The sequence below is a fragment of the Nesoenas mayeri genome (assembly GCF_963082525.1).
Source record: "Nesoenas mayeri genome assembly, chromosome: Z".
NCBI lineage: Eukaryota > Metazoa > Chordata > Aves > Columbiformes > Columbidae > Nesoenas > Nesoenas mayeri.
Window position 1 is genome coordinate 58,109,851 of NC_137542.1, and position 12,278 is coordinate 58,122,128.

Here is a 12,278-nt window from a genome sequence, read left to right on the forward strand (position 1 = left end):
TTTATGCCGTAATAGTATAACAGGAATGTTTACACTGAAAAATGTATTAAGAATTAGCTAGATCAAGAAAAAAAAAAGGCAAAGCTATTTCCTTCATTTACCTTTTGTTTCCTTCCCTCGCTCCTTTTGTCAGCTGATTTTCCACCAGATAGAAAATCATGAGTTTCTGCAGCTGTTCATTTTGCAGGATAATTCTGATTTTACATAGGACTCTTGCACCTCACCATTCAAGAATTTGAAACAAGATATTCTGGGCAATGATCTGCTTTAGATTTAGCAGCTTGAATTTACTCCTGGTAGTTACTCAAGCCACTATGTTCCTACACTTTACATCACTCTACATTTAAATATATCTGCCATGGTTGTGCAGTTGAAAAAACTGGTAATATTTGGACTCTTGATGACAATATGATCCACAGCTGCAAGATTACAATCCAAGTACTCTTCAGGACTAGAAAATACAGATTGGATTTTCAATTGCTGCATTGTCATCATCTCTAGATTTGATCTGAGACTGTTGTCAATTTTAACTATTACTAACACTTTTGATAGAGCAAATATTTTTATAGTGTATTATAGATGAGTTCATACATTATGGTGCAAGACTTCAACATGCACAAATGAGAAGGAAACAGGAGTGCTTTTATTTTGCATATTCTACTCAGTAGACTAAAAGTTAAAATACTGACAGCAATTAAATTTGTACCTATCTATATTTATTCAATAAGAACTTTCACATCAAAACAAATTTTTGCTAAGTAAGAAATGCAGAATCATAATAATATCCATATTTAACCCCACTTTCACTGGTTGAGTTCTACTATGTCATATCATATCAGCCACTTTTGAAGTTACAAGTACAGTATTTGTAGTGTAAGTGCTCCTAGAATATCATATATTTTGCAAGTTCATATCTTTTAACATTAAAAGAAAACGAGTGATAATTACCTCTGCTTCTCTTTTCTTCTTTAAGAATGCTTTGGCTTCAATAGCTTTTACAATGCGCTTTGGTGGTGGCTTTGGAACCTGTATAACAGCTGCTTGAATCTTGGCCATTATTTCATTTTGTCTCCTTCTTCCTATGTTATGCTGAATATTCAACATCATGTGTTCAGATACTTGAGTTGAAACAAAATACATCATATAGCTCTAATATACTACCTATGTATCTATGAAGTAAATGTAGTTGAGTCATAACGAAAAAACCCTCTAGGAAGAAAGGTCACATCAGGCTCCATGCTTGAGCACATGACTTATCTGTTTTTAAAGTGGATCACTAAAATACCATGAAAGCAAAAAATTATCTTCTGTCCACAGTCAAATGTTATCTTAAGAATATTCTCAGACACTGTACTCATAAATTACTATTTTATATCAAGAAATAGATGTTTTAAAATGTGTTTAAGATTAAAGTATCATTCTACATTCTGAATAATTTGACAGCTTAGTACTATGCTAGTATATGTTCTCAATATTTGAGGATGAAGATATATTTTTTATGTACAATTATCAGAAAATGGTATATCTATATATGCCATGTCTGCATTAACAAATGGTATGGTGCAATAGAAGCACATCCATAAAGAAAAACAGTTTATGTTCAGTGCCTAATAGGCATTTTAGGGCTTGTATTTTCAGGTTGAGATTTGGCACAGAAACTGACAATACTAAACTCCTGGTGCAGAAACTAAGAATACCATTAGGTAATATTACTGCTGAATGATGAGTCTGAGATCATCAAGAAGTAAGTCATTTAAATTACACTAGTTAAAGTGTACGACAGATGCATGCAGTTAAAGGTGGAATTGCATGGAAAAAATAATTTTTTTACAAAAAAAACCCCATTTTTTTTACAAAGAGTCAAAGAAAGTGAAAAATAAATATGTAATATATCAAATAAGATGTTAAATTTTTTCTTTTAATTTATTTTGAAAATATTTTGCATACTGCTCTTATTTTCTTTTCTAGATACGTGAAGGGATCCTTTTTTATTCTTATTCATGCAGTGGCAATAGAATAGCTAAATAACCATAGCAAGGCTCTCTTCCCTTAATAAGCCGTACATCATGCATTTCAAACTAGACTACTTCATTTTCATTGTGGTTCAACACCCCTTGGATAGGTGGACAGTTCCTCTATATAAACTACAGACTGTACTTTGGGTAAGTGTTCCCATATCTGATTAAATTAGTTCCTCTTCTTTATTACATGAGAACAGCTACACAGGGCTACAAGATGTTCTGAAGCCACACTCACTATGGGTCCCCTTTCCTCTGTCTTTTTCCTGCTTTTGAACAATGCTTCATCTGTTCTTCACAAATGAAAACTATCACAAACTTCTTTTACAAGGACACCTTCAACACATAAAGTTGTGAAACTTACACTTTGTCTTCAAATCAATAAATATTTTCCACACATGACAATATGCAAATACTCTTACTTTAATATTAAATGATTTTTAAATATTAATGTCCTTAAGGGTCTTATAACAGTACACTGGCTTTACGTATTACTGTCTGCCATGCATACTCCTTTTCTTTGATTTTGTATAAACTTGAGTGCGTAGCATAGAATTAACAAGCATTCACAGGAGCTTTAACTAAATGATTATGTACAAGACCTTAAGAAAATATTTTTTCAGAAGTCTATAAAAAGTAAGTAGTCACCTTTTCAGTGTCTTGGGCTATTTGTTCCTCTTGGATCTTCTGAAATTTCTGTTGTTCTGCAATATGTATACGAGCTATTTTATCTGCTACTGGCTTAGATTTTATTTCAAAATGATCTGAAATCTGCTGTAGTTCCAAATCAGTCTGACGTGGCACTAAATTTTTCAAACGCTAGAATTAAATGCCAAATAATGAAGTCAAAAACACTAAGAAACATATTTAAATTATGATAAATTTGCAATAGTAATTTCAAACTGCATTTTCCTGTGTTAATGTGTACACAACAACACCTAAATATGGTGGATCATTTTCCAGGAAAACAGGACTAGCTCCTTTGAAAATAACATAGATTGAACTTGAAAATCTTTGTCTAGGTTGGAAAAAAAGGAGGCTGAGGGGTGACTTTGTTGCTCTCTGCAGCTTGCTGAGGAGGGCAAGTGGAGAGGGAGGTGCTGAGCTCTTCTCCCTGGGACTCAGTGACAGGACACGTGGGAAACATTCAAAGCTAGATAAGGGAGGTTCAGATTGGACATGAGGCAGCATTTCTTTATCAAGGGGGTGGTCAAACACTGGAACAGGCTTCCTGGAGAGGTGGTTGATGCCCCAAGCCTGTCAGTGCTTAAGGGGCATTTGGAAAAGGCCCTTAACAACCTGGTGTAACTTCTGGTCAGCCCTGAGGTGGTCAGGCTGTCTGACTAGGTGATCAATGTAGTCCACACCAACTGAAATATTCTATTCAAATTGAAATACAGGAAATTCAATTCAAACATAACAAAAAAGAATATTATTTAGAGGATGATAATTTGCCCAGACAGGCTGTGAAGTCTCCATCTTTGGAGATATTCAAAACCCAGCTGAACAAGGTCCTAGCAACTTGCTCTAGCTGAGTTTGCTTAAAGCAGAGGGATGGATTAAGTGACCTCTAGAGGCTCCTTCCACTTCAACTATTCTATGATTCAGGTATCATTTTGAATCTATAGACAGGAGGTACTTTCAGCTGCTTTATCTTCTTCATGCTATCCATATGTTATTGAAGTGATTTTCCAACTGTCCTTTTTTAACTTGCACTTGTTAGTAAAATTTGTGCCTGAAGACTATTTTCCAGGAATTATGCCAGAAAAAGTGAAATTTCACCTAGCTGAATTTGATTCATGCTATGTAGCTTCTTTAAGGTTGCTCATCCTGATAATAAATTGCGATCTGCACATTGAACATTACTGTTGAAGACAAGAACATCCTTAACAGAATCTACTACACTGACACTGACTTCCCTTTAGATATTCTTCCTTCCCCTTTGTTTTTCACTCTTCACATCATTTAGCATAAGGTTATTGGAGTCTGAAATGTTGTATAAATATATGGAGAGACATGCAACAGAAGGGATCAAACCACTGTGGCATGAAGCTCAACACATTTATAAATAACTTTCCTGGAGAAGAAATTAGTCTAAGTTGTTACCTAGACTGCAATGCAATCTGCAATCTGTACTACTCCAATGAGTAACATGGCAGCTCCTGAACAACTACTAGCCTTGTTTCTATATGTATTTTAAGCCTATGAAAAAGATTCAAAAGAGAGGAGGTAACATAGAAGGAGCCAAAACAAAGGAACACTAACCAGAGATGATCATTATCCTCATGAGTCACAGAAAAACAATGTCATTCCATTGTCTATGTACAAGACAAAGCACAGGGCCATTTATTTTCCATAAAACTATTGTTTTTTTAATAAGAGATTTTAAAAGTGGGAAGGGGAAGCATGCAACGTGCCTGAGATGCACATGTAAGTATGATACTCTTTTTCCTATATATTTATACAAAATAGGTGTAGTTATTTACCTCTTGATACAAAACACTTTCAATAGACTTAAGCTTTGTAGTTGCTGCAGGTCTCATTGCTTCCATGGCTACTCCGGTGAGTTTTGCCTTTTGCTTTTTTCCTAAAGCAACATACAATTCATATAAAAGCTTTGTGGCAGCCCCATGCTGTCCTGTCATTATGTCTTGGGCAACATTCTCATTAAACTGTACACCAAGGAGGCGAAGCGTGGGCTCCAGGCGAGTAAAATTGTTAAGTTTTGCATTTGCAACCCTATATGATTTAAAAAAAACAACAACAAAACATCAGGACATAAACTTATTTTCAATTCCTACTTGCTACATTGAGCATGCTCATGACATTTATCTCATACCAATATAGGAGAGGGAAAATACAAAGAGGGAAGACCTCCTTAAAGTAATGTGACACACACTTTGGCTTACTTTTATACCACAGTACATGTAACTGGATTGGTCTACTAGGCATAACTGTTGGAAAAAGTAGAGATGACATTGGCTTATATAAATCCTAATACACACACACACAAAGTGTATCTGACAGCAGAAGGTTACTCCCAATTACAGCTAATTGTATACCATCCACAGAAAGTATAAAGAATTAGAATGAAATTTCTGTATTAACTACATCAATCCACTTGAGCTCTAACCAGCCAAAATACAGGAAATTATAGTTAGAAAGGAATTTATATAGTCTATTCACCCTCAGAACACCTTGTCATATTTATTTGCCAATAAAAATAGACACACAACTTGGAGTAGTGTTGAAAATAAAGGCTACAGTCTTAATAAGTAAAATTTACATTCAAAACTGAGATAATGGATTGCAGTTTAATGTTTCTCTGGTATGCAGATTCTCCTGTGGAAGGACTGAAGATCAGCAGATTTACAAGCCAAAATCCAATAACAATAAATTGTCAATGTATCACAATTAGCGCATCAAATTTCAACCAACAAATCCATAACTTCAGGTGGTCTCAGAACATCATGCTTTCTGTACTGCTCTGTCACTTGAGCTCACAACAGTTCCTTCACATGAACCAATAAGCTTTCAAGATCAGCCAAGCTACAGCATAATTCTACAAAAATGCCCAGTTTTGCCTTAAGACCTTCTGGCGCCACAGTATTTACTTTATTCCAAGATGAAACAGTCCAGGAGCTCATTATTTGCACCATAATACCCCCTGCCTTATCTATTACACAATTATATAACTGCAGCTTGCAATTATTGAACATTTTTCTGCCATTGATTCAAGATCAAGGTAAGCCCTATTGTCAGAAATCACCTCACGTTCATTGAGAAACAGTGTTGATATCACCTCTTAATATTTTATTCTGTATTAAAATCAGATTGAATTTTTTAAAGCCGACTCATAATCCAAAAACGTTGTAAATCTTATTTCAAGGTCATTGTAAGAATTCAGGGGAAACTTCAACACATCATTTTTCAAATATGGACAGCCAAACTACAAGAAATTTTCCAGTAGTATTCCTTTTAAAATAGTATCACTTTATCAGTTATTACCTTGCTTACATGTCCAAGAACTGTGTAACATAAGCAGCTAATATAGCTAAGTCGGCCTTGACTAGTTAGTCACAATGGCCCCACGTTCTTTTCTGTTAGTGCCTTCTGGATTAGAATTATCCATCCTAAAAGAGGAATCTACGTTTCTCCCACCATCACCCCAATAGGTACTGTTTTGCCTTGGGCTGTGCTAAAATATATTAAAGTGGCATCGGCTAACTAAATGATCCATGATTAATAGCGTTTTCCTTAACAGCACACTGCAAATTTCAAAAACATTCATCTGTAAGTATTAGGTAAGATTAGGCAGGCGCAGCTTCATGAAGGATTCCAGAACAACAATGACTAATGCACAGTAATAATTGCTTTTAATGTGCAGGAGAAAAATCTTGGAGTTAAGAAAACCATGCCTCAATTCTCAATAGTTGTCAAAAGATCAATGTCACTAATAATTAGAAAAGGAAATAATGAAGAAAGGTGAAAACATCAGATTATGAAGTCATGGAGTACCATGGTAAAGAATATCACACACAGTCCTCCTCCCTCTCATATACTAGATATTCCAAGACACTAATATTCATCAGGGCCTTTCTCTGGACTTCCTCCAACATTTCCATGCCTCTCTTGCAGTGGGGAGTCCTGACATGGACACAGTACCCCAGATATGGTCTCACCAGGGCCATATCTTCTTAATATAGTCCAAGATGCTACTGGCCTTCTTTATTGCAAGGGCATATTGTTAGCTAATGGTCAACTTTTCTCCTCCAATTTCTCCAAGCTTCTCTCTGCAAAGATGCTTTAAAGACAACTGGCCTCCAGCTGGTAGTCAGGTAAGGGGTTTTCCTCCCAAGATGAAGAACTTTGCATTTCCCTTTGCTAAACTTCATGAGATTCCTGTCAGCCTTTTTCTTCAGCCCATCAAGGTCCCTCTGAATGGCAGCACAACCATCTGTGTATCAAACATTACTTCCAGTTTCGTACTGTCTGCAGACTTGCTGAGGGGTGCAGACTGTCTCATCAGGCAGATCATCAATCAAGATGTTAAACAGTATTTGTCTCAGAATTAGCCATTGGGCTACACCACTCAACAGTGGCCCTCAGCTGCACCTCACATTGCTGATTACAACACCTTGAGCCTGGCAGTTCAGTGAGGTTTCAGTCCACAACAGTTCTTACTTAAACTAGTCTGTACTTCTTCAGTTTGTCTGTGAGGATGTTAAGAAAACAGTGTCAAAAATCTGGATAAACAGAATATACCAATCTTCTCTCAAACACTTATGCAGCCACCTCATTGTAGAAGGCTGTGAGGTTAGTCAGGCATGATTCCCCCTTCATTTCCCCTCTGCTGACAACCTCCAATCACCTTCTTGCCCTTAATATGCTTGACACGATTTCCATGCTTATTTGCTCCATCAGTTCTCAGGGACTGAGATGAGGCTGAAGCGCTTGTACAACTCCTGTGCCTCCTTCTTGCTTTCCCTGAAGACAAGAGTGATTGTTGCATTCTTCGAGGCCTAGGGAATCTCCCACAGTCACCATGACCTTTTAAAGATTTTTGAGAGTGGCTTTGCAATGATATTGGCTAGTTCCCTCAGCATGAGTGGGTAAATGCCATCATGTCCCATGGACTTGAGTATTTCCAGTTTATTTATTAATAATTGTTCCTTAAGCTGATCCTCCTGCACCACGGGTAAGGTAAGTCTTTCTTGATGAAGACTATCCTGCTAGTCTCAGAGGCTTTGTATTCCTGAGTGTGAGTTTTACCAAGAGAGATCAAGATAGAGAAAGCATTCAGTTTCTCAGCCTTCTGCATTTTTGTTTTTAGTGGGTCCTGTGCTTCAGTCAGCAGTAGGCTCATGTTTTCTCTAGCCTTACTTTTGCTGTGGAGATACCTATAAAACACCTTCAGGTTGCCTTCCATGTCCCTCATCTGTTTTGATTCTTAATGGGTACTGGCTTTCCTAAAGCCATCCCTGCACATTCAGTCAGTGTGTCTGAGTTCTGCTTGGGTCTTCTGACCATGTTTCCACATCTTGTATGCTTTCTTTTAACATTTTAGTTTTCTCAGTAGTGCCTTATTCACTGAGATGGACCAATCTTGAGCTTGGAGGAGGTGTTCCTTGGGGAAAAAAAAAAAAAGATAAAATACCCGTCCCTTGTCCTGGACCCTTCTTCTCTCCAGGATCATTTTAATTAGGATTCTTCTTAGGATTCTTCTAAGCAAACCCTTGAACAAACCAAAGTCTGCTCTCCTGAAGTGTAGGGTTGTAATGCTGCTATTTAGCTTGTTCACTCCTCTCAAGATCATGAACACATCCATCTCATGGTCACTGCAGTCAATGCTGCCCTCAACCTTCCTTGTCTGTACATAGTAGGCTAGTAGAACATCTCCCCTCTTCACCTACTCAGTCATGTGTCTCAGAAAGTTATCATCAATGCACTCCAGTAACTGGGATTGCTTGCGCCTGACAGTGTCACTCTTCCAGCAGATACCAAGCTGATTAATGTTTCCCATTTAGATTAAGATCTGTGAAAATGAGAATTCTGCCAGTTGTCTCAAGAAAACCTTAGGTAGTCTGTGGCAAACAGTCACCACCGTATCACCCAGTTTGGTCTTTCTTCTAATCCTAACCCATAAAATCTTAACTGGTTCATGATCCATCCTAAGGCAGAGATCCATGTATTTTCTCTGCTCTCTCAAGTAACGGGCAAATCCTTCTTCTCATCTCCCTAGCCTGCCCTTCCTAAGGAGCCTAAAAGTCCAGCCATGGCAGCACTCCAGCTGCGTGAGCTATCCCACCACCTCTCTGTAACACCAATGATACTGTAGTCCTGCTGCATACAGGCCTCCAGTTCCTCCTGTTTGTTCCCCATGCACAGGCACTTCAGAGAGGCAGCCAGTTGTGTTGATTTGCCAGAAAAAGTGTGAGTGCTTCTCCCACAACGCTGTCTTTTCAGCACTTCATTAATTGCATACATAAGTTTCGAGGTAGGAGGCAGCCTTCTGCACTGTTTTGCCCCTCTTATTCACATCACCTTCAACCTCTTGCTTGCCAGTCTAGGCCATCACTTCCTCACCTGTTTGAGAGTCACTATCTCCCTCTCTCCCTCTCTCCTCATTCCTAGTATAAAGCTATCCTCACCAGGTTAGCCAGCCCATTGGCAAAGATGCTTTTGCCCAACTTGGTCAGGTAGATCTCATCTCCTCCTAGCAGTCCTCCAACTTCACAGCAGATCCCACAATTACATAAAACACATTCTTTCTGTACAGCTGCTGCACAACCACTTGTTGACCTGTAGAATCTTTTCCCTCCTTGAGATCTTCCACTTCATTAGCAGAATTGAAGAAAATACTCCTTGAGCTCCCATGCCTTTGACTTTTGTCTCCAGAGCCACACAGCTACACTTGATATGCTCCAGGTCTCTCTGGAAGTATCCTTGGTGCCCATGTAGAAAAGCAGCAGGGGTAACATTGCAAGCGCTGTAGAAGCCTCCACAGACTTGGACCTGAGCCTCCAGAAAGCAGTAGACCTCCCTAACTAGCATGTGATGTCAGCAGTTAGGGGCCTCTACCTTCTGTAGGAGAAAGTGTCTCACTACTGTAACTCACCTTTTATTCCTGGTGCTCCTGTCTGCTTCAGACTTAGCCAGCTTAGATGCTTTGTTGCACAGAGGCAGCAGCCCTTCATCTGCTACCAAGGCAAAGATTCTCATGCAGCTATGGATCAGCAGGTGGAGCAGGAACCTTCCTTTTCTTGCCAGAAGTCCCAAGCTGTCAGTCATTTCCTTTTCCCAGCCCAACAAGCACAGATTCTGCCTGCATCTCCTCAGTACAGCTGTGGGTTCAGGTTCAAAGTCTACTGACCTCCTTCTGGAGCAGCTTTACTTGGTGACACAGATCCTCCACGAGCACACATCTCTGCAGACAAAGCAATCACCTTCCCCTGCCCAAGGCTCAGTAAAGACTCTAGGCGTTTCCTACAGCCTGAGACACGGAGAATTGCCTCCTTTATCTACAAAGCTATCTGAGTTGAGGCCTCTGACATTCTGACTAGTTGCTCCTGTGAGTATTTGGGATCACATCCTGTCATACATCACCTTTGCTAAAAATGAATGCACAGTCTTGGCAGAGTTTTGTAACCTCTCCTTGCACCTGCTGAAGCGTGTCTTCACAAATTGCACCTCCCTAATAGGAAGTCAGCTGGAGACAAGAGCTCAAAGCACGCTTTTATCAGGAAGAGTTGACAGCACTTGTTAGAAGCTGCTAGAGCTTACTAGAAGTTACAGCTTCCTGAAGATATTTTTTCCCAGCAACAGCAGGCACCCTAAAATTCCTTGAAGAGTCACCAGGAGTTCTCCAATGACCCCAGAGATTCCTGAAAGATCTTGAAGTCCTAGAAGGAGAGCCCAAAAACTGCTGTGCAAGTTGTCTGTGTGTTTGTTGGCTGTGCTCAAGCTGCTCTCCTACAAGTTGGTGAGACTTGGGTAAGAAAGAGTGTTAAAAATAAGAAGCATAAAGAACATAAAAAAAAGTTCAGAAGAAACAGGAAGACCATGTACGTACTAGCATGCTTGAGATACATGTGCACCAAGTTCTATGTTTTGCCAAAATGGAGCCAAGGAACCCCAAGAACTGCCTCATGAACATACCAAGACTCATAGATTTGCAGAAGATTTTTCAACCTCCTGTTTGTTTTTCTTCTTCACTGTGGATATTAAATCAGCTTAAGTTATAAATTCTCATATAATCTTCTGGCTGGGTTTCCCTCAGAGCCTCACAATGAATCTCCACCATTTTCATTTTAGTGAAGATGTAATGGTCACACCACACCTCTGAATTCCTGTATCTACACATCTCATAGGGACAGGGTCAGTATCTACAATCGTAGAGACATCCTTGAGCTTATGGAGCTTTTGGTCTACCCTGCTACTGTAACTATCTTAGTTACAATCAAAATGCATAATTTTCATGAAGCAGTACAATCAATCTCTCTGGAAAAAAAAAAGCTAATCTGTGCATCAAATACAGGTAGCTTGTGACTAACTGATAAGTATAGCAAATCTTGATAAGTGCTAGATATCTTTCCCACCCTGCATTAGCAAATTCTAACTGAAAAATAAATATTTTCTTTAATTTCTGTAAAAGACACATTACATATACGTACTAACCTGCTCTGTGAAAATTGATTAAAGTCATCCTGAAGACCATATTTGTATAGGAGTTCTCCTAGGAGGTAGCCAGTAGAAAATTCTTCCGAAAATGACCCTGAACCTGGAGGTTTGGTTGGTTGGTTGGTTAAAAAAAAAATAAAAAAATAAAGAAATATTTTTATAACAAAACTAAGTCCTAACTTTATTACATAATTTAAGGGAATAGTTTTCAAGTCACAAATGAATTAGCTTTCAGTGTAATTATTTTGCAACATAAACTTCGGGTAGTCATTTAATTGTCATTCGCAGTGTTAAAAAGTAAGCATTGTGGTAATTGTTATTAAGATCACAGCAATATTTATAAATGATAAATACTAAATTACCAGTAAAAAAATGCTAACCAAAAACCCTATATCTAATGTGCTTCTCATCCATGGAAAGTCACTCCCTCCTGGTAGAACAAATGTTTCTCCAAAGCCATAATGACACTTAACATTCAAAGTAAAGTACATATTAAAATATTGTTATCCCCTGGAGTCCTTGTTAGCAGATGAAGCTTGAGCTCCTCATACCTCCTGAGAGGACTTGCGCCTTGAGGAAAATGACTGTCTTGCGCATGAAGAATAATGAAAATGTATCTGAGGAGGCTTTGTACCCGGACGCGAGGAAGCAGGAGGTCTTCTGGATAGCTAAGGAGGAGCTCGCCCCGTGAGGCCCCGCCATCCCGCGGCGGGACGAAGGCCTGACCCTGCGGCTGCGCCCCGCGCTGACAGGCCAGCCTGCTGCCCCGAGGCCCAGCCCCCTCCGCACGCAGCGGGGCCCCCACTCACCCACGCTCCGGGAGAGCTTCACCTCCTCGTTAAGCCACTCGCACAAAATCGCCGACATGACAGCCGGCGGTGGCCGCCCTCACCCCGTACCGGCACGGCGTCCCGTTGCCAAGACGACCGCGCCTGGCGCATGCGCAGTGGAGCAGGGGGTGGTGGTTCCCCTCCCCGCCCACCGCCGCGGCCGAGACACACGAGCGCGCGCGGCTTCGCGCGGAGGCTGCGCATGCGCCGCAGGTGGGGTGGGGCCGCGCGGTTGGCCAGGGCGGGGACG

At 39.8% G+C, this 12,278-nt stretch overlaps 1 protein-coding gene across 1 annotated transcript in view; it reads right to left on the reverse strand.

Annotated features, from left to right (window-relative positions):
* The window catches only part of SPEF2 (sperm flagellar 2), a gene marked incomplete at both ends in the record, with an annotated part of 85,703 nt that extends 73,638 nt beyond the window's left edge, over window positions 1-12,065 (reverse strand). The window contains 5 exons of the mRNA XM_080362527.1: window positions 949-1,089; window positions 2,667-2,837; window positions 4,505-4,757; window positions 11,196-11,298; window positions 12,008-12,065. Coding sequence (XP_080218653.1) covers window positions 949-1,089; window positions 2,667-2,837; window positions 4,505-4,757; window positions 11,196-11,298; window positions 12,008-12,065 — 726 coding nt within the window. The remainder of the gene's footprint in view (window positions 1-948; window positions 1,090-2,666; window positions 2,838-4,504; window positions 4,758-11,195; window positions 11,299-12,007) is intronic.
* Between the last annotated feature and the right edge of the window lie 213 nt (window positions 12,066-12,278).